General features: G+C 43.4%; 1 protein-coding gene across 4 annotated transcripts in view; it reads left to right on the top strand.

The window, feature by feature from the left end:
• The window catches only part of LOC143010220 (signal-induced proliferation-associated 1-like protein 2), an 82,431-nt gene extending 61,709 nt beyond the window's left edge, over positions 1-20,722 (top strand). For 3 of the 4 annotated variants that reach the window (XM_076162445.1, XM_076162452.1, XM_076162437.1), the window contains exons 12-21: positions 1,012-1,115; positions 1,559-1,647; positions 3,022-3,395; positions 5,092-5,367; positions 8,646-8,784; positions 12,372-12,591; positions 14,497-14,628; positions 17,975-18,092; positions 18,208-18,286; positions 19,561-20,722. In XM_076162445.1, the coding sequence (XP_076018560.1) occupies positions 1,012-1,115; positions 1,559-1,647; positions 3,022-3,395; positions 5,092-5,367; positions 8,646-8,784; positions 12,372-12,591; positions 14,497-14,628; positions 17,975-18,092; positions 18,208-18,286; positions 19,561-19,707 (1,678 nt within the window). In that variant the 3' untranslated portion in view covers positions 19,708-20,722. The remainder of the gene's footprint in view (positions 1-1,011; positions 1,116-1,558; positions 1,648-3,021; positions 3,396-5,091; positions 5,368-8,645; positions 8,785-12,371; positions 12,592-14,496; positions 14,629-17,974; positions 18,093-18,207; positions 18,287-19,560) is intronic. The other variant, XM_076162459.1, reaches the window with a different exon arrangement.
• The last annotated feature ends 5,908 nt before the right edge of the window (positions 20,723-26,630 follow it).

The raw sequence follows: 26,630 nt of genomic DNA, 5'->3' as shown, positions 1-26,630 counted from the left end.
TCTCTAAAACCTCAGCCAAGTACTGGATTCTTTTTGATGTCACTTTGAATGTCGCTCTTTTTTTCTACTGCTCAGAAGATTTAAAAAGGATCAGCGCTTAAGTATAATAGAACATGATTATACTCGGTCCGTACTCATCTCTCTGTATCTCCTACCGCCACTGAAGTGCCACTTTAGCGAACTGCACTGTAATTTCCAAGAATGCTATTGAAAGCTCAGTTTTGGTAGAAAAATCACAAAAAAGGCACCGTGGAGGAAAAAGCTGGAACAAGCTTAGTATGTTCCGTCAACACTGATTATAGTAACCACCTCAACTCGGAATGGAGCTATTCTTTGGCCATCATAACATTCCAGTTTAATGTTTTTGTCCCGTAGACCTTAAAATTGCTGAAGACAAGAGACACTGTCTACCATTTTAGTTCTACTTTAAACTTGTTTCTTTTTCCTATTTTCAATCATGTAATTGCCTCAGCTCACTGGGCAAAAGGGTCCGCTGACTACCAACGTGTAAGGTCTGTTAGGTCTGGACATGAGCTGGATCCATCAAGGAGCGATGTGTGTCTGTAAGTGCTCATAGACCATGACAAGAGACTTAGCTCTGCAGCGCTGCCAGGTCTGTCTGTCACAGAACCTCAAAAACGCACCAACTGAACCCTTAATGATCACTGCAGCCTGACAGAGCAGCAGACACGTTCATTAGCCAATTGATCTCCTGTTAGAGGTTCAGTGGAGTCTGTGTTAAAGAGCACAAGAGATACTGAGGGTGGAGTTCATCTTTTGGAAGCAGTTTAATCTAGACATCAAGAGCAAAAGCGTGCCTGGCTTAGATGTATTCAAAGGAGGCGGTGTCTGACAGCGCCTTCGTTTTTTTAAAAGCTTAAACGATTTTACTTTCATGGCTGTGCAACTGTCAGAAATCTATTGAAGTCTTTCACCTCCCTGATCACGGAACTCATTGCACAGATAGAAACATTAAATACACAGATGCTTCACTGCTGCTTATATCTCCAGATGTCCTTCCCCGATCCTCCATGAGTGTTCGGTAGACATCCAGAGGGGCGACGGGGAAGGCCACAGGGAGAGAGAGCCCACTCTGGAGAGGACCAGGTCTGCAGGTGAGTCTGCTGCCCTGTCATTCTGATAAACACATGTGGATGTAAGGTTTGTGCTTCCTCATCAGTCACCATCAAGGGAGAAAACCTCAACACATGTTGCATTAAAATATAACTTTATCTGAATGCTTTTGGCTTAGTCAGGGAGCAGAAAATGTGAAACAGAATGCATTTTACAGTTGTGGAAAAATGGTCATTATTTCAATCTTCTTCAAAAGCCTTGGAACCTCACTGTTGCTATATAAAACAAGCTGAGTACTAACAAATGCTGGCCTCCTTTTTTGTCTGGGTTTGGAGAGGCTTGCAGTGAGGCTTGACCAGTTAGCACTGTGCGGTCTTGCAAGCTCCACCAGCAGCTCCTTTACCTATCTAGTTCTGTTTTGATGGTCTTTCTTGGTTCTTTGTATTTCTCTGCACTCACCTTCTTTGTTCTTCCTCGTCCGCAGAGGCCAAATGGCACATCCCCTCCACTAAGATCCTGAACCCCCTGAAGCAGAGAGAAGGAGGCAAAGATTCACCCAACAAGCTGTCCAGGGTAAGTGTCTGACTCAGGGTGTGTTGTGATGGGGGGTTGAGTGTAGCGTTTCACATTGTCCCACTCTCCTCTGTCACACAAGGTTAACCTAACGGGGCCTTAGGCTGGGTTTAGGGCGGATCACCCATGTTTGTGGGTTTCGCTGTAATCAGAAGCTAAGTTGGGGTATTTTACCCTCCTGTCCCCCTTAAAACTATTGTTTGCTCTTACAATCTCATTCACTTTCCATTCATCAGCATGCTAAATGGCTCACAGGCTTCTCGTCTCATCACAATTTCTGGTTGTCACACATTTTTCTAGGACACATTTTCCTAGAAGGTTGAATATATTAAGTGCCTGGCCCCCTCATTTCCCCTTCTCTCTCGTTCATCTCTTTCCCTCCCATTCGCCAGGTCCCTCGCTATCTTTACCTTCCCTGTCCTGCTGGAGGCTCATGCATAGCACTAGGAATATCTTAAAGTGCTTTCAGCCGGCACAGCATTGAACCAGATTGGTGGATAAAAATTTAAACTGTTCTCTTGGCAGTTTTGTCCCCATTGCACCAAGCCTGTTTTTGCAAATGCGAAAAGCTTCTCGATGCGATGTGATATAATTTCAGTCTGGGATTTAGCAGTGCTCAGTAAAGCATAATGAAGGAAACATGACAGGCTCGAATGCTGAGGTCACTTAACATTCATTTCTGCTATTTAGTTTCCTTCTTAACTAGAGGCTTATCTATATCGTAGATATAACAGTAAACGATGACGTTTTGCCCAATCTTTTTTAACTTTTTCCTGTTGTGCTTGTTCATAATGAACAATGCTGCTTACATTATGTAGTATTTGCAGTAGAGCTTTTGAAGTTAGTTCATGTAAAAGGTTAGACAAACCTAGCAAACACTATGTTTTCATGTACGGTAAATCTTAAAATCTACTCCCGATTACGGTCAAAGTAGCTTTCTCTAACATTATGCCAATCAGATCAAAATCTAGATAAATGTTGTCCTGTTGTACTCTAAGTAATAGACATACATTATGATTGAAAATGGATTTACTCATGCATGTGAACAAGCCTTTGGTTTATAATCAGCGTAAGCAATCTCTGCAGTTTTGCCTTAATTGCAGAGCAAGAAATACAATCAAGTAGCATACTGCAGAGTTCATCATAATGTGTCTTATTAATTTCTGTTGTTGTTACTTATCCTGACAGTATTGAAGCTCTGAATGAAAAGATCTCACTTCAGTCAGCGACATATAAACAAGTGATTAAGCCCGATTGATTAATTCCTCTTGATACAACTGTAAGAATTTTTGATAGCTGTTCCTTGACCTAGTCTGATTTACTACATCTCATTCACCCTCTCCCTCTCTCTTGTTCTCCCCCTCTCTCTACTAGACGGGCGATAAGAATTCAAGCCACTCAAGTAGCAACACTCTCTCAAGCAATGCCTCCAGCAACAGTGACGATAAGCACTTTGGTTCTGGAGACTTGATGGACCCAGAGATGTTGGGCCTCACTTACATCAAAGGGGCATCCACAGACAGCGGCATTGACACCAACCCCTGCGTCCCCCCTGGAGCCCGGATGTTACTGCAAGGCAGGGTCGGGGAACAGGGACACCCCTGGGTGTCAGAGCACCACGAGGAAGGGGCGTCGGAAGAGGATCACGGGAAACTATACATGCCACAGGGTTATGCGTCAGCAATCATGGCCGGTCATGTGACAGAAGGCAGCATTGGAGACCTGAGCGAGATATCCTCACACTCAAGGTACGGTGCAAGGACAAAGCAAACTGTGTGGGGTTTTGTTGCATGTAGGTTGAAGACAAAAGTTATCACTGAATGAGTTTCTGATACGTAGAATTAATAAGGTTTGACCTAAAACTGATGTCATGACTCCTGGCATTTCTATGTTATGGGTTTACATCATTCCAGTGTGGTTCAATACTAACATGCCAGGTCATTGATTTGCCTGTGGCAGAAAAGTCGCACCCTGTCCGTGTGAGATGCACCAGTGCACAATTGACTGTGCTCAAACATGCAGCAGTACAGTCATACGTACATCACAATTCAACACCCCGGGATGAAAATATCTGCCTTTTTCTGCTAAACACACACACACCACTACACTGACCTTTTCACCCGGCCATGCTCCTTGCTCCTGACCTGCAGCCTGATTCATCCAGCTGTGCTAATGCTGGTAGGCGAGGCTGCTGTCAGACTGGAGCAACATGGGGGCTTTCATCTCGCCATCACCCAAGTCCTTCCCAGCATTGGGCCCATCTTAGAAAAAGGAGGTTATCTCTTCAGCCACTCAGACTGTCTCTAGGAAATAGAATAGAGTGGGTATATTTGTTTATGCCATGCGGGATTGCGTTACCACAATCTGTTGAGATCATTGACCTGTCTGGGGGTGTCAGAGCTGTTTTTCTGCAGGATATCGTTCAGAGATGAGGAAAGTAGCCCGTGCCATCACCTTGACTACTCTGATGCTTCCCACCTTTTATATAATGGTCTTTGACACTCAAGTGTCATCTGAACAAACAGTGAAACAGCAGGCGCACATTTTGCAGGGTGTGGCCCAGATGGTCATGAATATGGAAACGAGGAATGTGGAGCTTTGAGCCAAAGCCTACTCTCATGTCTCAGGGAAAATATTATGTTTGCAGATCATTTGCCAGCAAGCAAAGAGATGTAAAGACGCTGAATTTCTCTATCCAAGATCAGGTATCTGTATCTGTTCAGGTTGTCCAAATGGGAGTCCAGATGAGCAGTCTTTATCAGACAGGACAGACAAACAACAAAATGTCTACTCTCATATTAGTGATGTGATGAATAGGAAGCGAGATGTGCCCGCCGTCCAGATTTCCTGAGTAAACAAGAACAAAGACAGGCTGAGTGCCTTGTCTTGACTGATGGCCCACTTTCATATCGCCGGCAAATAATCATATCCGTGACAAATGTGTCCTGACTTAAATGAAGATATAATATAAGGATGTGGCAATGTTGTAAAGTTTTTGCTCAATATTTTGACACACTAATCATTACTAAGTGCTACTCAATTGAAATGTAATCACAGATGAAGACTGTACAGAAACAGATCCCCTACTGCTTTTTAGACACTAGCTGAAATATCGCTCAAAGATTTGACAGGAAATGGATGCTTTTTATTACATTTTTCCGAACAATAATATGTGCATGATTGGATCTCAGTCCCTAAAAGGTACATATGAACCAGCTGGAATATGTCTGGCAATTAGTGCTGTCCTGTCTGAGCTGAAAGCATTTAAGAGTCATTTTGAGTTCAACCACCTCTCAAGCTCGAGTTGTTTTGCCTTGTGGCAATTTCTCATTGTTTCTTTCATTTCCTTGTTCATGCATCTGTTATGATTTAATGTTTTGTAATTTTTCATGTCAAATTCATTCATTTTTGGTTACATTGTCTTTATTTTTGCTGTCTGGCCAGTGGCTCACATCACTCTGGCAGTCCCCTGGCACGCGGTGCCAGATACTGTATGTCCGCTGACTCCTCCAAGGTGTACACCATCCCCCAGACCAGCAGCTCAGGGCCAGAGCCAGAACCAGAGCCTGAGCCTGAGCCAGAGCTAGAGCCAGAGGCAGGGACCAGCTCAGAGGCCTGTGGACAGACACGCTCACAGCCTGACGGCAAACTCCCAGTGGGCATGAAGAAGAGTGACGATGCCCACAGCATTGAGGGACCTCCCAACATTTCAGAGTGTGGGTGAGTGTGTGTGGGTGCAAGATCGAAACGGGCACAACGTGCTCTTACGCCAGAAAAACTTTGAGAAACTTACTGTATTTTGTTTGGTTGTAAGAGCACCTTGAATGTTCACTCGTAGTAGAAGGAGGCAAACTATCTTTAGTATTTAGTCTTGAGGTGCTTTTCCACAGCTTCCTCTGCTCTGAGCCAGTGGTGGGCTGTGAAGCGGCAGTATTGGCATTCACACTTTGGGCCAGGTGACTCCTTACGTGTCAAGGGAGTATTTTGAGGGTCATTAGAGTGGCACAGCAGTCATTAGACCACATGAATGGAGGTGCAAACTGCTCCACAATTGAAGGATAGAGTTCTAAGTAGGTATAAGTGGTGTCACGACCTAGACACAGACATTTAGAGAAATCGCTTTCACAACGTACCTTTCAAACCATCTGTCTTCCTTGTCAATATTTTGTACATTGCTAACAATGTTGCCCAAAAAGAGCTGTTGTGTTTAGGTGCAGTTAGACAGCTCTGAGTCTTGACAGAGGAGATGGCCCCCTTATGTCGGGCCATGCACCTTTTCGTTGTTTGCTCTTTGTCGATCAACAGAGTACTCATTTTTATTGTTGCATTTGATCACACACAAAGGCAAAGCGAAAGGTCTCCTAGATTAAAAAGCTAGTCCAGTTGCTTTGAACTACCATTGCTAGATATGGAATGACCTCAGGGACAGAGAAGTCCTCTTTTTAGAGCTGCCTTCCTCCAGACTCATGGTAACGCTTGAGCCTGGGCCATTCCAAATGCAGCGTTCCTCTTTTCAGCCCACCAAGCGTGCATAAAACAGCTTTGATTAAAGCCGACAGCCAGAGAATAAATAAGCTCAATGAAGCCGCAGACATAATACACTTGGCACATGTCACTTGTGGTTATTGATCCTTCCCGTGAAGCCAGGTCCCTGTGGACTGCCAGACTGAGACTGGGCTGAGGCCGTACCAGATCAGCATCTCCTCAGGGAAGCTGGGCAGACGTCCACACACACACACACACACACACACACACACACACACACACACACACACACACACACACACACACACACACACACACACACACACACACACACAGTAGTTGCACATGCTGCCCACGGAATAGCCTCTGAGAAATATTGCAAAGGAAGATGAATGTACAGGTTGAGGATGTATACTCTGGATGGGCGTTATATCAACAGTGACAACTGACTGTATCTGTTTCATGATTAAATGGTTAGCTGTGAAGAAGACATTGGTGGTGAAATTGAAACACAGTTTTATGCTGTGAGTGCACCTTTGTGTTGTGCGTGCTTGTTCACTGGTGTGTGTGTGAGAGAGTGTGTGGAAACGGAGAATGGGAGTTTTGCACTGGAACAAACCCTCCACTCTAGCTTCCCTGTAATCTCATTTAGTCTTAAAATGTGCCACTTAAGGGCTGAATGATTGATTGCACGCACTAAAGTCATCTTCAGTGGAGTTATGAAAAAGCTCTGTAATTCAGTTACATTCTCCAGTGTTTGTTTATATATTCCTATGGTTTTATTTCAGCTTACATAACAATGCCTCATGATGAATGGTCCAATATTACTCACAGATATTGTTCTAACATAATGAAGTTTCTTTTCCCCCCATTCTAAAAAAGTTTTCTCATTTGCTCTAACACTGTAATGCAAGCTGTGTAACAATGCTCCTAACCTGCGGCTATGTTTCTTCTCTCGCTTCTTCATATTCCTCCAGAGGAGCGGAGAGCTTATTAGCCTTCCTGCTCACAATGCTCTCTGAGCGTTCAAGGTACACAGTCAGTCAAAGTCAACCCCGTGGCCCTGATCTGACCCACACTGCCCCTCCCCTGTGTCCCAGATCACCACCCTGCTGCTCTCCCATGGCAGGTCTAAATTGCCGGCCCTGCCATGGGAGATGTGCTGGGAGTGGAGGGCATCGCGCTATGTGCGTCAGTGGATGTGACATTTCTGCTACATCTCCTACTGAATCCTTCCCAACCCCTGTCCACTCCTAAATCAAGACAAACTCAATATGGGTCTTTCTTGATACACACACACAGGTCAGGACAGAATAAATGGGACAGGAGCAAAGATGAGACTGGACAGGAAAATAAATCATTGGACTTGCATGTCTAAGCACAAAGCCAGCAGTATTCAGAGCTTCAGTAATTACACGTGTTTTTGAACTAGCGATGCCATTGATCAATCAGGATGCATCTGGAATTCAATCATCTGACATTTGCAGTAACACTCTATATATTATGGACCTGGTTGTCATGGTGCCAACAGTGTCTCCAGGTAACCATTTTAGCCGGTCTGTCCCATTGTCAGGCGTATCCTCGGTGGCCATCTGACACCCTGCCAACAGCGCTGAGTCAATATGTTTACATGCACTTAAAGACATCGATTATGTTGTTTATTACTGCAATAAATCCACTTTTTCAAAGGATGCGTCTCCACCTTAATGCAATTGAAATTGGCTCGAATTGAAGTATGCCTACTCTTGGGTAACATTATGCAATTGTAAATCGATTGTTATGGCATATAAACGCCTTAATCAGGGTATACTGCCTCCGCATACATTTTCTCAATAGACAGAATTGTCTCATTGTGTACTCGGAGAACTGCAGAATCCTTTAGAATTTGAGCATGAATATGGCTCAATGGCAGTAAAGAAATATTTTATCATTGAGTGCATTTAAACTACTGACTTTTCACTTGAAGCAGAGCTCTCACAGCCGCATAGACTCATCAGGTCACATCTCTGCGCCACTCTATCCATACCACACACACTCAGATACTCCACATAATAATTGAACGGTTTTCTGTGAATTCCAATTACGATTACCAAAGCAAGGCGGTGCCCTCATCCCAATGTTTTAAAATCATCTCCATCTCCACTGCTCCACCTCCAACACTAACCGCTCCTGTTTCTCTTATGTCTGACCACTTGAAGTTCACGGTTGGTTGTGATCACTCAGTTTAACGTGTGTCCCCAATCTTCTTTTGCTTCCTTCCTTTCTTACCTCCCTTGTTGCTTGGTTTGTGTCTGTCTGCATCCCAGTCACCCAGTCTTTACCTGGCTGAGTGTGAGGCAGGAAAGTCACCTGATCTGATGGCATGGCTCCACCTGAAACCTCTGTTTGATCCTCACGTTATGTTCTATGGCTCGGTGACCTCTGAACCCGAGCCACGGTTTCGCTTGCAGCGTGGGGATTATATGACCCTTCTGATGAGCTCTGCCCTTCTCTGCCCTCTGTATCATCCACAGGCAGCTGTACGCACAGGAGGCTGCCTGCCAGCTGCAGGCCACCGAGCGAGATGGAAAATCACTGCAGAGACTTTCAAAAGAGGAATATCTTAAAATGATGATGCCCGACAGCCCTCCAGGAGAAGACAGAAGTAGGAAGGTGAGAAAAAAAGCGAAGTTACAAAAAATGTGTTGTTCAGGTCAGGAACCCCTTAAAAGAAGATATTTCAATGAAGTACCAAATAATAATGTTGGAGTTATTGAAAATTATTTAGCTGACCCCTCTAACCATGCACAACAAGCACTGCCACTTTATTTCACGCACACGCACACGCACATGCACACACACACACATGTAACCTGATGCAATCTGAAGTAAAGATCAATACCTAGACTTCATAATATAATAATGCTCGAGCTCAGATCAAGATACACCTACAATCTGTTCACCACATTTCACCCTGCTGACCGACGTGCCGACAAGGCTGCGCCGAAGCAGATAACCTCTTTGCTAAGAAGGAAAGGGAGAGCAAGACAAACATCTGCGGCCCATCAGCTGCTGCTGCTGGGCACCACAGCTGACCGGCTTCTCTCTCTCAGCACAGGGCCCTTTCAGTCCCCATTGATGGACACAGACTGTTTGGTTTAATTCAATTTATAATGGGGGGCCTGAGTTTGTTCAATCGGGATGTCATGGATTAAAGGCAGGAAGTTGCCAAAAGTGTGTCCATGTTTGATGTTCCTAGGTCCTGCAGACTGTATTAATTGCATCTAGAGTTCCTCTGCTGTCCACACCCCCCCGCCCCATCCCCCATCCATTATGTACAAGGAAGGGACCCTGGAGACACACAATGGGTTATTTTTAGATGTCGCTTGGTTCTAATACAAACGCAACCACATCCCCAAAGGAGAGTGAAAGAGAGACAGGGCAATGATGTAGACGGGGCCTTGTCCCTCAGATGAGACTGTTCACTTTGGTTGCTCGGCGCACTCATTGGTTCATCTTGCTGCCGTGCACTGGGCTTATATAAAAACTAATGCGTACAGGGGAACAGGCAAAACCCAGTGCCAGCCTAAAATGAAAGCAGGTGTATCCGCCGTGTGTGTTGTGATTTCCCCTCATCTGATTCCATTTTGTTTCCCACAGTGAGGGAAAGCTTTGTAGCCAGTACAAAGGTACATAGCACGGCTTGTTGAATGCAGAGACCAGCACAGCCTTTGTTGTAATCTCGTTCTTGGGTCTCATTCAGCGGGATAATATAGTATGTGGGAAAGCAATCTGTGAGAGAGAGACGCATGGGGAAGGGCACAGATCCAGACGCTTGTACCATACACACATCTGATCCCAATGAACACTTTACTGTTCTTTTTCTGGGAGCCGCCTCACTGGGATGCATGTTTTCAATCACCAGCTGGCATGTAAAGGAATCGCATTACAGTAATGACAACGTTGGAAATATCATTGATTTATTTCTAATTCAATACAGCCTGACTTGTTTAATCTCCTCCATAATGAAGCAGAGGAGGAGGGGAAGGTTAATGCATGTCACTTCCGCTTGTCACACGATGCCACTTTTGTGTGGGCGAGCAGGTGCGGAGACATTTTGCCCGCCAGCTGAGGTGTCCTTTGGGATGTCCTTTCACAGACAGGCAGGCTATTGTGTGGTTTGACGTAAAGGGAAGGCTGACTCTCACACGCCTGTTCCTGTCTGAAACCACCCTTTTGGAAAGAAAAACGCATCTTAAAAGGTGGCTGTCCAACACGTCCTCTGAAAATGCCAAGGTTGACGAAGGACTCCGTTAGTCTGTAGTCAGCAAGGTGTTGAAATCAGTGGAAATCTCAGTGTCTGACATTGATAAGACCAGAAATTGCTCTTTCGGGACATTGTATCTTTTTATATTTAGTTTCGGGTTCACATTGCAATAAAGGATTGTTCAGCAGTTCTCCGAAATCCTTTCTTCCTCATCGTTTCACTTCTATTACAGTAATGGGCCCATATTTCCAGCAGGCGCTTTAGCTTTACCAACTCTTTGTCTCTCATTAGGGCAGATATGCAGCTGTATATTACCTGTTAACAATATATAAAACTCAAAGCGTGCTTCCTTTGATTGGTCCGGGTATTATTATATTATTTACACTGGAGTAATTACAGGCAGACCAAAACCACCGGAATTTCCTTTTCTGTTTTGCACCTTAGTGAGATTCATACCTGTGTTCATACTTGCCAAAACCCCACATCTAAAATGTTTGTTTGGTGAGCATCACACAGTGAACACACTCTCTCACACACACTGTCAGTAATATTGCATGTTGATTAGGCCATTTTATGTGCAACGTGCCCAACAGGTTCAGTCTCTAACATAACAGAGTTGGTTTCTGAAGAACATGAAGCCCTATTTCAAATGTTTTTCTTCGCCGTGTCTCCATTTATGGGAGCTCTAAATCTGTGTGCTATTTTTGCTTTATATGAGAGAGCAGCAAATCCCGCTTAAAGTTGTTTGATGAGCGGGAACCATATGGGGTCTGATCTCGTAAAGTTGGGTGGGAAAAATCGCAATGTGAGACAACCTTCTTATGTCGAAACCCCTAAGTTGTTCTTTTGGAGCCGGAGTGTACTGCAGTATCTCTCTGCTTTAAAGGCGCTCAGCTCTGTTTGTTAAAATTCTCACCGTGGGATTTGTGGAGGTTCCGTCTTTGAAATGTAGATGGTTGGGTGTTGGCTTGTGGGGATACCAGTTCAGTGTTGGTTACAGCTGGAAAACCAAAGGCAGGCATTTAGTGATTTGGCCAACTGCCGCGCATATCATTTGTGGCTACTTTTGATGTCACTCTTGCAATATTTATGTAGGCTAAATGGGACAATGATGGATCGGAGAGGTCTCTGTGGTTAAGTGTGTTTAAACAGGAGATCTTCTGTCAAAATTCTGGCCACAGTCGTGTAACTCTAGTATCTCTCTTGCGTTATCCAGCTGAATTCTCCACTGTGCACAGAGACTTCCCCTCAGGACCACACTGCTTTCCAAAGCCTCCCTGAGCTTTTATGAATGCCTATCCTGGCCTCCAATTCCCTTTTGACCTGCGCGTTGACTTACATCGGCCTCTATAGATCTTCAGAACCTTTTGTAAACATGAATCCTTTCTGAGAATGTACACAGCATTACTGGACCATATACTTTTGTTCTCTTTCTATTGTTTTTAAAAGCAGGGAACAACATGAAATATTTAATTTATGATCCTTGTTCACCTTATATAACCCTGTGTTAGATCTACAGCTCCTGACAAGACATTTGAGCATTCAACAGCAGAATAAATCAATACAAAATCTGTAACTCAAAGTACACGGTGAATCAATTTGGAGGATTATCGAACTTCAGCCATGCATGTGAAAATGCTGACTCACTCTCAGGTCCTCTGTAGTCTCACATTGAGTGCAGTAACTTAATACCGATGACACGCCACAGTGACCTTTGCCGCTATGGACGCCAGCTCTGTCCTCTGTGTTTCCGGTATCTGTCTGACACTCCAGCTGTGCTTAGTCCATCAGTAATCTCCTGAGAGCAAAGACTAATTGATTCCTTACACCGTTTCCTGATGCTTCCTCTTTGCCCACCCAGCTGTTTGCTCATGTAAAGCGCAGGGAAAACACGTTCAGCAGAGCTTTGTCAGGGGTCTGGGTGGTATTCAGATTCATTTATAAAAAATATCAGTGAATAATCTTTTTTCCTTTTTTATCTCTCCTCCCTCAGATGTCAGCAGTGGGCAGTTTATCACCACGACGCTCGCTGTACCGGACGCTATCAGATGAAAGTGTGTGTAGCAACCGTAAGGGCTCGTCCTACGCCAGCTCCCATAGTTCCATGCTGGACCAAGCCATGCCCAACGACATCCTGTTCAGCACCACACCACCGTACCACAGCACACTGCCGCCACGCATGATCCATAACCAGGGAGCGTCCAACCTGAGGAGTAAGTGCACATCCTTTCCTCAACAAAGCAGAGAAACTTCGCTATGGTTACTAGCAGAACTGTGGAACTGAGTCACTTGAATCATACTTCAGTTGTGAAATGAGAACCTGGGACTTGCCCTGAATCATCATTTATCCCCATAGGGCCAGTGGCTGTACAGCAGTGAAACCAATCTGGAAACTTAAAGCACACAGACACATTAATTTCAAAGAAAGTTTAAATATATAAAATTGACTAGTACCTGTTTGCTTTGGGACTTGATCATTTTTGCAAAGTATTTGTAAATAATCTTTTTATTGTATTGTAATAATTCATGTATTATGTATTATTAAGACCTGAAGGCATATTAGAAACCAGCAGCATATGTAAACATATGTAATAACGCTAAAATAGTGTTGCAAGTAAAGGAAGAGGGGACATCATGTCACCATAATGATTATTAGCATTGTGAGTGAACGTGCACACGCAGACTTGAAACTTGACCCGGACTTGTCCTAGTTACGACATAGAGAAAGGAACACGCCTCTGAACTGTCCCTTTAAATGCCACTCGGGGACTAGAGGGCTCACATAGACTTTTCCCTGCAGGCCACCCCTGGATTATCATTCCTCTCCTCTGGCACCAGATAAAGAGCCAGGATATAGATACTTGTTTGAAGAGCCACTTGTGTACTGGCGATATCATTAGCACAACTGGTGCGCGCACTCCAGCAACGCTCCCCCAATATAGTCAACTAATTGGAACTGGGTAATGTAGTGCGCAACTTGCTGGGCTGCCGCATTAAGCAGACACCTGTCACGCTGGGCAGTATCCCCCCTCTGTTCTCTGAGCATTCGCTGAATATGCATTAGTGATGAGAGGTGTATGTGTCCTGCCTGCTCCGCTGCAGGTCTTTAAGATCTGTGACATCAACATGCCTATTTTTCCATCAGAGAGTGTCACCGTGTCTGTCATACATTATGTTTCATTCACTCATCAGTCCCGTGCCTGCGTCCCCTTTTGTCCCTCCTGTCTCATTTCCATGCCGTTCTCACCCATTTTCTGGCTGGTTTTGCTCGAGACAAAATGGCTTTTGGAAAGATGTGTCTCTCTGTAGCCTCTTCTGGCTGTCAACTTGATGGATTCCTGATTGTTTTGAAGGGTTGCTGAGAATACAGGCTCTCTCTTTCCTTTACTGAAACACACCAATTTGGTAAACAGTGAATGACTCAAGCTCCAAGACGCAGGGTAAATTCAAAGGAGAGTGTCAGCATCACCTCCAGCTCTTTTCTGCCTCTCCTCGATCTCTCTCTCTGTGCCCACCCCCCTCTCTCTCACCCCCTGTCTCTCTCTCTCTCTCTCTCTCTCTCTCATACTTGGCTTCTCCAGTCATGCTTTTCTAAATGCCCGTCTGCAAAATGGGAGCTTGTTTATTGTGTTCCCCTATCTGCCAGGGCAAAGAGGAAGGGTGGGTGAGAGGAAGAGAGTGGGAAAGGCTGCTTTGATTGAGACATGAAGACATTCACTTAGACAAGACATTTATCGCTGCATCCACAGCGCCTTCTGAGGGCTCAGTTGAGATGGTGGTATGTGACAGTAGCCTATCATACAGCCTTTCTTTTCTAAATTAGGTCTTTTGCAAGTTCAGGGATGTTGTTTAGATGAAGTTCCAGCTGGATAGGACCTCCACGTGAGTTATATTACCCAGCATATACCAAAGACAGACGTTTTGGTGTGTAGGACTAGAGTTCATAGGTATCAGCCCAGTAAACTTTCAGTCATGTTGAATTAACCCCCAACCCAGCCTCCTCTGTGCCCCTCCACTCCTCACTCAATCCCAAACCAAGTTGATGGGCAATTCGGGGAGAGGCCCGAACCTCAGGCCAGGCATAGACACTGATCAGAGTGCCCCGCCTGTCTCTGCAGATGAGTTTTGGTTCTCTGACGGCTCCTTGGCGGACAGGTCCAAGTTCACCGACCCGGGTCTCATGCCCCTTCCAGACACTGCCTCGGGCCTGGACTGGTCTCACCTGGTTGATGCAGCACGGGCCTTTGAAGGTAACCAGCCTGGCTGATGCTGCTGGCACCTTGTGTAACCCCCCCACCCCCACTCCTCTCTTTCCTGCTTGTGTGTGTGTGTGTGTGTGTGTGTGTGTGTGTGTGTGTGTGTGTGTGTGTGTGTGTGTGTGTGTGTGTGTGTGTGTGTGTGTGTGTGTGTGTGTGTGTGTGTGTGTGTGTGTGTGTGTGTGTGTGTGTGTTAGCTGCAAATGCTTGTAGGTTTGTGTGAGATGTGTGTGTGTCTCTTTGGGGGTCTCCTAAGCACTGTAGGAGGTGACTTGGGAATCCTCCTGCTATTTGCATCTCTGCTCTGAGTCCCTTTGTTTCTCCCGTTGAGTGCTAACTTGGAAAAAAAGAGCCATCATTTGTCCACACAAACATGGAGGCAATTTACAGACCATAAAGCCAGCTAGACGCCACTCAGGGAAAGTGGCTTAACCACCACCTCTTACTTTTACAAGCTTGTTTATTAATTTCAGCTCCTGTCTGGAGAAATGTAGATTCCTCCCTGTCAGGATAATTGCATCTAATTTGGTCCCCTACTGTCCAAATCAACTAATTTCTTCCCTAAAGATATTTTTGGCCTGCCTCAAACATTGTTAGTGATTGAGTATGTTCTGTTTTTTGGTGGCACATTGAGAAATCTCATTTGGTTAATGTAGAATAGTGTGTTTGTCTTGATAAGATTTTTCTCAGGAAGTGTTGGCGAGTGCTGTCAAAACTGTCTTTCCACTCAGTCACACTCTGATTTTTATTTTGATTGACATCGACACACCTTAGCCACCTCATGATCAACATCTTCACTTTTGTTCTTTTTTTATGTAATTCTTCAACTTCTGTCATGCCAGCATATTTCTCATGTGTCATGAAAATACTAAAGGTCTGTTACATTGAACTTCATCTGACCCTGAGCGTGCAGGCAACGGAGCACGTGATCCTCCATTTGTCATAATTAATCAATGTTTGGTCGAGTTTCCTTCTTTGATCTACTATGTGTCTTGGTTGATAGCCTCCAGCTGATCATTTCATATATGTTTGGCATCAGTGGAGATGAAGCAGAGGCTGGCTGGCAGTTAAAAGGCAGTTGTCACGGCAGCATCGCTGGCTGCCGTTTAGCTGCCCCAGTAAGCTTTGTGTAGAGTGGAGCCTTGTTGCTAAGCAGAAAGCGGCTCCAATAAGCTGCCAATGCGCCATGCATGTTTAATCCACTCTGTTTAAAACTAAGGGAAGAGGAGCAAGCAGCTAGTTTTTATGACGGTCTTCTGAGCCACAGTAAGTCATGTAAATCCCCGAAGACTGTTCACATTCACTTTGCTCAAAACAGTGGATTTATTTGTAAGCAAAAAAAGCTCTAATGCACTCCTCACTTTTGAAGGTAGAAGAAGATGGATTTAAAATGATTCACCACCCAAAATGTATCTTTTATTTTCAAACACTCTCTGTAGGCTTGAATGGTGGCTCTAGAAGTTAGTCTAGTTATGCTGTAGGTGTCTTAAAGCTGAGCCCTGTATATACATTTGAACAATTCTAAAGGAGGAATGCATGTATGATTTGGTTTTGTTATTGTTCTAAGATGGATAAATCCTGTTCATGTGGTTCTCAAAAGAAAGATAAGGATCAAATATTTAACCTCAATTGTTCACTACGTTTGCTCAATTTAGTCGTTGTTGGTTCTGTGCTAGCCAACATTTAACTTCAGAAATAAAAGATCATTGATATCGGGTTGAAGCAATAATGGAACTAGGAGAAGCATGCAGACAGAACAGTGGACTCAAGTTGACTCCCGGACTCCATAACACAGGAGAGAGGAGCCGAGGAGGAGGTGGATGCTCCAACTACCTACAGAGAAACGTCTGCCCGTGAGATAAGATGAAGACCAAATTCAATCCACTCTTAATTATGGTCAATTAAAATAGAATGATTACAAGGAGGTCAAGAAATGGAAAGAGATTTGATAGATAGATTTGAGCTGTTTTGGTGCTATGAGGTGATTGAAAGCCAACGGAAATGTTTTAAAGATACCCTTCTTGATAAGAGATTATTTTTCTAAAATCTTATATTAAATTGACAATTTAAAATCTAAGATTATTCAAAACAGACTGGTTTTCTCAGTCAGATGTTGGATTAAAGAATGCTTGAAACTAAAAGAGAATGAGCCAGATGTGATGGAAACTATGTGTATTGGAACCAGTTGCTTAGAGTACTATAAACCAGGAAATGTCCAGTGATTAACACAATGTTTTCATGAGGAAAAAATATCTTTCCAATGTTGCTGTATTGATTGGCTCAAGCTGACCAATGAGGAACTGATGAGCTTTTTACACGCACACACCAAGCCAACAGTTGAAAAGTCCTTGTTACTGAAAAGGAATATTTCAGCTCAAGCATCACTTCAAAATAGATTTTGACACATTTCCATGAAAGGTTCAAACACTTAAAAGGCTATCGCATTAGCAATTGCATATTTTCAATATTTCCCTCAAAGTCTTCTTGTCAGTACAATGCATTTCTTTTTTCAGCATTTTGTCCTGGAAAATCTGGTCCCTAGGTCATGTTAAAATGACACGCTGTTGTTCAGTGCCCATCAGTGCTTTGGAGGACTCTTTAATCTTTCTGATGCAGCCATTAAATATGGGCAAAAACCCTTTTTCATATGTAAATTAAAGCTCGGTCTCCTTTTCCTCCCTCGTCTGAACAACTAACTCCGAGCTACATCAGCTTTTGTCTTGGAGTGGATTAGCTTTCATTTGGTGCTAAATTAATGGAAGAGGTTTCCTTAATCTTTTATATGAATATGCAGATCCTCCTATCTTTAGTCTCAGACCAGGGCTTGAGAGGGAGAGAGCCTCTAAAGAAAAGAGCATTATGCCTCAATCTGAGTAGTCTCCAAGCGTAGCATGCCAAGTTTGGGGTTTTCCATGGGGCTTTGAGCAAGCTTAAGGGCCTGATATGGTAAAACAAGCATGACTGTTGCCTTACAGCTCACTGGGATTCAGCCCATTATAAGCAAACAGCTGTCAGAGGACACGCAGTGGGGTGAAGGCTCTGGAGGAACACCCAAGGGACTTACTTTATCTGTGACTGTCTAGAAATACACTTTTACCACCTTAGTCCTTATTGTCTAGTTGTAGATCAGTCAGCATGGGGAGGACTGGCCAGGATAATGCTTTGCAACAATGCTTAAGCAGAAACGCTCATCCATACAGAGCATGAATAAAATGCCCATCTGAGAATGTGTGCATGTGGGTGTGATGTGCTGCTCTAATTTATTTGCATGTCGACGCCGTGTAATGAATTGCTGATTTTTGATGGTACGAGTCTTGAATGTGTCACATTCTCTCTCCAGACCAGCGCGTCGCTTCTTTCTGCACCATGACGGACATGCAGCGGGCGGAAGCTCTGCAGATCTCCAGAGAGCTGACCAGACGGGTGGCTGAGGCGGAGGGAGCATCCATGGATGCAGAGTACGTACACACTGCCTCACAACGAACACACACATTTAGTAATCATCCATACCATGTTGAGAAACGATCAGTTTTTGATTGCTGAAGCCTCGTCGTTCTTCCCGTTTCTCCACAGAAGCGCCCCTTCCACACTGACTGGCAAAGTCAACCAGTTGGAGGTGATCCTCAGGCAGCTGCAGCACGACCTTAGAAAGGTAAGTTCAACCACTTCAGTCACAGCATCTCACTTCTGTCTTTGGTTTCCATTGCCCACTGAACGACACAGATAAAAGAACAGGAAGCCTGCAAAGTTTTACAAAGCTGTTCTTGTATCACAATTACTTGGCTGTCAAGCTAAGTGTTATGGAAAAAGACACAAATGTGGTGGAAAATCAGCAGAAATGAGGGGAACCCAAAGACAAACCAGCCCCCTCTGTGTGCTTTATCCCTTTCATCACACTGACTTGTCTGCTCTGCTCTGGTACTGAAGGGTCATGAAGTATTAGCTATAAAACTACCAAACCACAGCACAGTACTGATTCCTCCTCTGCTTTCCATTGTCACATCATTGAAATCACTGTCCAAAGCTGGGAATAACTACTATGCAGCACAATGCTTATTGAAAATGATCTGAAATTAAATGAGTGTCTCTGGTAGTTAAAGCTATTTTAATGTGAAACAAGTGGAGCACATTTGGACAACAATGTCAGATGCCTGTCTGTCATTGGTGCAATGTATAGATGAAAAAGAAAAGACGTTAGTGATTATACTGGTAGAGTGATAGTAGACAGAATACTGTATGTTGAACATCTGTAGAGATTCAGTATGTTGACCTTCGCCAAAGTTGCACAAATTTAGGTCCAAGCCACAAAGTCGGCACCCACAAGGGTCTGTTTTCACTCAGCATGCACAGTGGTGCGGCACCAAGCAAGGTTAGAAGTGCATTGTTGTGCACATTAAAGCACTGCAATGGAGCCTCAAATGAAAAGAAGATGTAAATCTGTGTAACATGTCTCCTTCAATAAGATGATGTTTCGAGAGAAATTCATGACATGAATGTGTTTTATCTTGGAATTAAAAGGGAGGTTTTTGTGTGATTCTTTTACTTTGCTCTCTTGCATTGAGACACAGGTCAGCAAATAGTGCATGTCTGTGTCACACAGTTAAGACGAGCAGACATTGGGCAATGTGTAGCCTGAGGTCTGTATTACAAACTCCTCCACTTAATTCAATATCCTGCCTCCCCTTCCTTATTGTGTCCCGGCCCAACATTTCTCCACCTCCTTTAATGTGCTCAAAATGGAAAAAGGAAATGTGCTTTCATCAGAATGGAGGGAAAGGCTCCTTTGCCATGTTAATGCGTCTCCCATTTACAGTGTGCTGATGAAAGACGAATGTAATAGCGGGGAACTCCTTTGTGTCCATTTGCTTTTACCTCCTGTCTTGAAGTTGAATTTGTGTGTGTGTGTGTGTGTGTTGTTTTTTTCAGGAGAAAGAGGACAAGGCGATGCTGCAGGAAGAGGTGCAGCACCTGAGACAGGACAACATGCGTCTGCAGGAGGAGAGCCAGACGGCGGCGGCTCAGCTCAGGAAGTTCACCGAGTGGTTCTTTCATACCATCGACAAAAAGCCCTAAAGAGCGAACAAGAGAGACAGAGAGAGAGAGAGACGGACAGAAAGAGGGAGCAAGAAGGCCTTTACTACTCATGGGCACCCGCTCTATTCCTATATAAGACCCCCCCACCCCCAGATGATCCACAGGCAAACAGACTTTTAGGACAAACCAAGACATCACCGGCCCCAAGAGCGATGATCACACTTTAAAGGCCCCCTGCTTAAGAGCCCACCACTCTGATCTGGACCTTAGCTTTAGCAGCATCTGTTCCTGAAGTTAACAGCCCCTCCATCCCTCCAAACAGGACTCTTGGGGAGACCCTCTTCATCTCCGATCTCCGGTGTTTTGAGAGAAGTTTAGCAAAGCAGCTCTCGGTCCCACTGAGTCCCTGGGATGCTCTTACACTAGTGGAATGTAAAGCCGTAGAGCTCATTTACTGTAGTCAACATATAACCTACCTACGTTCGTCACGTCAGTCTACTGTACTGTATACTCGGCTGTACTCTATTGTACTGCGCACACTGTCACATAACTGTTTTTATGCGGAGGACTCGGGGCCCTCGCCGACGCAGGAAGCGGGGAAGTACGGAGAGGGGCTGGGGAGAATGGGAGGAATGTACGGGACATAATGAAGTGGTACTTTACTTACGGTCTGCTTGCACCAAGAGGAATCCACATCCACATGCGGCGAGAGGGGAAATGAATGTAGCTCAACTGAGACCTTTTTAATTTCTGGTTCCCAAAGTTGCTAATGTTTTTAATGCTTGATGTTTGGCCCAAACACTTTTTTTCTGAATTAATTCCACTTTTTTCCCCTCAGTGTTGTAAAAAAAAGGTTGGCTCACATCGCTTTGTTTTATTTTACTTTTTTTGTTTTAAAGGTGCTTTTCCCTCCCAAACACACACACATATACATACACATGAGACGCGTTCGTCAGTAGTTTCCATTCACTGTCACCATGTCCTAGCAATAACAAAGTGGTAGTTATGAAACTGTAAAAGAAAAAAAAACTCAAGTTAGCACAAAGGTGAACATTTCCTGTCGAGAAGCAGTTGTATTTGACATGTATTTATGAAACAGGAAGCGACTGTGCCTATAACTTGGTTTGTAAATGGATTGTTTCCTCTTTGCTTTTAGTTTCTCGTTCATTAACACATGCCTTGTCTGTGGCTCACTGATTTGAAAACCATGTGAGTGAGTGAGTGTGTGTGAGTGAGTGTGTCAGTGTGTGTGTGCGCGTGTAGTTTATCACAGCGAAATGTGTTCTTATGCAGTGGCGTCTAGAGCATTAGAGCAAGCACCAGTGAACCACACTTACAATGCCAAATGTGTTTATTTCTGTACATACCTGCCACAGAAGTGTCTTGTATTTAACACTATTATTTAAGCTTATTTAACCTAAAGTTGTTTATTTTATTAAGGGTATTTGTTTTCTTCTGCACTAAGGGAGAGAAAAAGCTCTGTGTATGTTGTAAAGTGTGTAGCTTGCCAGGGCAAAACTATATATTTAAATATATAAATGATGATTTTTGGAGATTCCAACATTTGGATGCTGCTAGATTACAGTTTGCTGGTTTGTATGCTTTTACAAATGTCTCTCTCCGTAAACTGTCTCAGCCCTAATGGGACGCTGGTTGCTTTTTTTCTTTTTCTTTTTTGGTTCTATTTTTTGTTTTTGTTTTTTAAATAAATGTAGTTGTAAAAAGAATTGCAGTTGTCTTTTTTTGTTGTTTCTGTACAGAAGTACAATTAAATCCTCAATCCTTCAATTTCTTCCATGAAAAGCTCTCAGTTTTTCACCACAACATTTCTGCTGACTACTGACTACCACTGATGATTTGCTGGTGTTTTTATGTGATTGCTTCATTGTTTCATTCTTTGTTTTGTCAAATTCAGTTTTTCCTCAATACAATGTTGAATTGATAGCTCTATAGCTCTGTCACTGATTGTAAGCCACAGGCAAAACAGTCCTAAAGTATGCACACACCATTCTTAACTACTGGACTGAGCTTTTGTTTTTGGCTTTTGTGGTTTTTCACTCAAACGTAGCATTTGTGCGATTCTTTAGAGAGCATAGTTTCCTGCAATATGTCCTTTAACAGTTTATTAGTTCAGTGTTGCTTGCTAATAGACACATGCATTGAATTGTAAATATTTCTGCAGGTCGTCTGTTAGCAGTTTGGGGTTTTTGCACATTGGAGCCTCTTCATCTAAGGTTACTTTTAGTCAGTTTTGACTTGGTCATGGTCTGTGTCATGTCGTGTGTGGGGATCTTTTATAACCAGACTTTTTTTCTATAAAGCAGAAATCATCTACTACATGCAGCCTCCAATCCTTCAATGTTTCATGCAACTGGAACTCAAAATTAGTATTATTTTTCATTATAACATTTGATGACTATGCAGAAATCCAGGTCAATCTAACTTTAATTCTTCTGGCCATTGTAGAAGCTGTAAACTGTTATCTCACTTAATGTATATTTTCCCTGAAATGCACTAAAATGTCGTATCTTGAAGAAAGGTGAGTATGGATTCTTTTCTCTTGACCTTTCCTGGTGTTTTTCAGCCAGTTGATATCTTTTGTCTCGACTGAAAGAAAGAGACAAAGAGCCATGTTGTACAGCATTGAGCTCCCATAGGGGGGAAGCAGAAAATAACCTTTTCTGAGAGAATTTTTATCCTCTATTTTGTAAACAGCAGGTGTACTAAGGCTTACAAATGGAAACATGAAACCATAATGAGTTTGTGACTTGATTCGCTGCGAGTTGGTTGCTTTAAATAAATGACAGATGTTGCTTTCACCATAGAGACGGCAAAGAAGCCACTGAATAATTAATCATCAGGCTTTTTGGGTGCAGGGAGAAAAACAATTAAATTTGTTTGCTACTTCCTGCATAAAGCTTCAGCACAGCTGGTGGAGTGTGGTCCAATCTATCATGCCCTCTAGGGGCTACTGGGTATGCTGCTGCATTGCATTATGGGTAAGGTTGGTCTGTGTCATGTCATGTGTGTGGGTACCTTTATTTTTCATCAGGCTCACCTGTGAGGGACTTGGAGCCAGTTGTGGCTATCATGTTTGGAATGCAACGTTCATTATTGCAGCTTGTTTCAGCAAAGTCTGAGTTTACGAAGCATTTTCAGTGGGAAAAAAAGGGAAATCTGTGTCAGAGCAAAATCTGACCGCCTCATTAAGTAGAAGCAAATACCTCTGCCAAGGCTGAGTAGACTCCGAGAGACTTCATCTCTCCATGAGGAAATTGAACAGGTTCATGATTAGTACAAATTGTTATTCATTATTCACCTTTTTAAAACAAGAACTTTGATGTATCAGGAGAATTACAGTGTAGTATGTAAATGTTTTGGCACAATCTCTGCAGTCTTGTGGCATAAATAATTTCGTTATTGCAATCCAAACTGTTCCAGTCCATTAAATAACTGAATACCTAATTACAATTTTACCACCAAAAATTATTCACATGAATCCAAGAAGATCATAACAAACAAGAACCAAAAATTAATTAAGGCTTGTGGTGCAATTTATGAATTTGTTAAGTTGATGAAGATTTGAAGTCTGAAATTTAAAGTTTGATTGTTATATAGCTCATCAGAGACAACAAGGTTTAAGGCTATTATCAGTAGTTCTGTTATTTGTTATTGATTTTGGATTTTTGATCAACTCACTAAAGCAACTCGATATCAACACAAACATATTTCCACTATTTGGCATTAAATATTACACATTAACATGACGAACAATGAAAACACACAATATTCATTGGATCAGATACAAAGAAGCTGACTTGGTCTCTCTGTGTGAGTTTAGTTACAGCACTTCTGTTTGCTCTTCATATTGGGATGAGCAGTACACAGTGTGAGCCTGCTGTGACTGTCATGGCAGCTTCAGGATCTCTGTCCGCCTGCTCATCAGGCCCGAGTGGCTACACGTGTGGAGCAGCGCTGGGTTCGGTGTGGTGACATGAAGCAGCTAATCTCCATGCTCGTGTGCGACGCCAGGACAGCAGATGGAAGCTCACAAAGACAAACGGCACAAGTGCTGCCTGTTTGAGATCCACCAGCATTCCAGTTTGACCAGCATCTGAAGAAACCGTGCCAACTGGTTTTGGCATCATAGATCAGGAGAAGATGTCTGTGGACAGCAGAGTGAGGATGAAATCAGATTTTGAACAATCCGGCGCTTTAATGATTTGTATTAACCTTCACTAAATGCTGACAAACAGTAAAGGCTTCAATCGCTCAATCCCCATCAATTTTCAATCAAATACTTGAACATGTCAGCAGATTGAGGAAGAGGACTTGCTCCTCTCACTCATCTACCTCACACACACACGCACACTTTGGCCATTCATCACACATAATAGCATGTGACTGGGACACAGTTGTCCTGGATCCATAGTCCCAGACCAGATGCTCCCCTGCTGCGAATGCCACCCCACTTAGGATCATGTTACCCAGAATAGGGTTCAGTGTGCCCAGAGCACAGCTGGCACAGGGCTGTGTGTGTGTGTGTGTGTGTGTGTGTGTGGACATGACACTATTGCTTACATAATATCAAATACCACTAACACTTTTTTTAGTAACAATGTGTGACATCATGCTTTTTCTTTATGTTAGAATGATTATTGTTAAAACAAATGAAACGCTGCACTACAGTACAGCTTTGAGGTGCAAGTTTTCCTTTCGCTCCTTCACAATTACTAGTGCTTCCACTGTGTACTTCTTTGCTGGAATATTTCTGTATTTTAGGTTTGTTTTGCCACTTCGGGAACCTTTCTATTTTTTCTCGACCACAGTTCCAGAGGAAATACGTAAATAAGTAAAATAAGTATTGTAAAGAATTGTATCTGTACTGATGTCCTTCCTTCCCTCCATTCTGTCTTGTTTACCCTTCTTTAACTTGAGATACAAGGCTTTAATCTGACAGGGAAACTAGACTCTGACCTTTACATGAGATATGTGAGAACACTAATACTAGTTCACTTTTTTTGATTGCGTATTCACTTTGTGGCCTTGGAATTTGTACTTAAGTAAAGGATCTGAGTACATCTTCCCACATTTAATAAATCATCTCTGAGCTCACTTGACAGAAAAGTCAGTGTGATATCTTAAATGGAGTTTGTACTGTATGTGATTTTTGGCTCAGTGCTGTATTTTGCCTTTAAATGCTGTATGTCGTCTCCCCACCTGTAAGAGTAAAGCATGGAGGCTGGTTTCCTGTGGTCCTGTCAGCAATCTCTACAGTGTTGTGTGGCTGGGAGGCGTAACGGCTGGACTAACGGTTTCACCTGGACTGTTTATCTGTGCCGCTCATCTCTCCACTGCAGGCACTTTGAAATTCCCTCTCACGCACTGGGGATCTGCCGCTCACAAGCAACACAAAGAGCAAAGGAAGAAAAACGTAAAATGAAGCTCTTCAAACCCAACATTTCACTGGCTCCCACGTCCCCGCGGGCCATCGCTATCTGTCAGTCAAGTCACAGGTGACCACCCTCTTAGCTCAGCCTGGTGAAGGGCAGCATCCTATAAGCTGCTTCACTGCCTGGCGTCAATAGAAATGAAAGAAAGAGCGGAGGCTATGATTTTTCACAAAGGTCATTGTTGGCAGAGAAGATCCAGAAGCATTTGGACACATCCAACAGAGACCAAATGAAAACCATTTTCTGTTTGTTTCAGTGGATGTGGGAATAAAAGGATGTCATGTTGCTTTGTGGCCAAATGAGATAAAGAGACAGGAACAAACAGATAAAACAGGGTGGCTGAATTATCTTCATTTGCTAAGATGTCCTTGTCTGTTGTCCTTTTCAGCCCCCGAGCAATGAGCTCGCCTATTGATTCTCAATCGGCTGCAAACAGAGTAAACAGCCTCGGCTGAGAGGAGACATTCAAGGGGGCAGGGCAGGTTGGAGATTGGGTGGTGGGTGGTGGGTGGTGGTTGAGGGGTATTCAGATCCAGATCTATGAACTGAGTTTTTCTAAAGTATTGATTATGCAAAATTGCATTAGTCTGGCCAGGCTTTTGTAGCTGAGTGGAGGGGTTGTTGGAGAGGGTCATGGGAATATTGATGACTGGAGGGTGAATGGTAGGTGTGAGAGTGGGGGTGCACAGTAGTGAATAACAAACAACCCCCACTGACCCATCATCAGCAATAAAAGCTTAACTGGAGCTGCAATCGATTCTCCTGTGAGAGGAGAAGACACAGAGACACTGGAAGGTCAAACCCAAACTGTGTTGTAGCCTTTGTCGACAGCTTCCTGAGCTGCGGGGATGTATGACGTGTTTGTACCTTCAACCTCACACACTCCACAACACTGGATTGTAAACGCTATTCTAGGTAGCTGTAGCTCATGGGAACAGCACCAGTGTTATTAACATGCATTTATTGTTGGGAATTGTCTCCTCACTCCTCCAGAAGTCAGAGGCTCTTTCCTGACCACTTTACTGTTACTAAAACTGTATTGAAGGCACTATCTGTGATATATATGTAGACAAAATGTTTATTTAAGTGAAATATCATTTTGTATATAAACTTATTGCCAAGCCTCTCATTTGGGAGCCCCATCTGCCTCTGCATCCATCTTGGTAGTCTCGGTTTTAAACAGTCAGGGTTTCTGGGCTGGACTTTTGGACTCATTCTTTACAGTGGTGGAGGATGTATCACCACACTGCATTACAAGTCCTGCTTTGATATATTGAATTATTCACAGTCAAATGTTATTAATTATTCACAAGTATTCAAAGTAAAATGAAACTGACCTTCAAGCAGAGAGGAAGAGAATGTTTTGCGTTTTGCGTGTAGCTAATGGAGTCGTTTTTCATTTCCTTCTGTAATATAAAGCACCACATCTGTCAGAAAAAGCTCACCAGGTAAGACACAAGGTCATTGTGTCGTGTTATAGTTTAACATGTTTGCAGATCTTCATCAAAA

The sequence above is a fragment of the Genypterus blacodes genome, unplaced genomic scaffold (assembly GCF_046128005.1).
Source record: "Genypterus blacodes isolate CSIRO-AG114 ecotype Tasmania unplaced genomic scaffold, CSIRO-AGI_Gbla_v1 ptg000012l_1, whole genome shotgun sequence".
NCBI lineage: Eukaryota > Metazoa > Chordata > Actinopteri > Ophidiiformes > Ophidiidae > Genypterus > Genypterus blacodes.
This window is presented reverse-complemented; position numbering and strand designations above follow the sequence as displayed.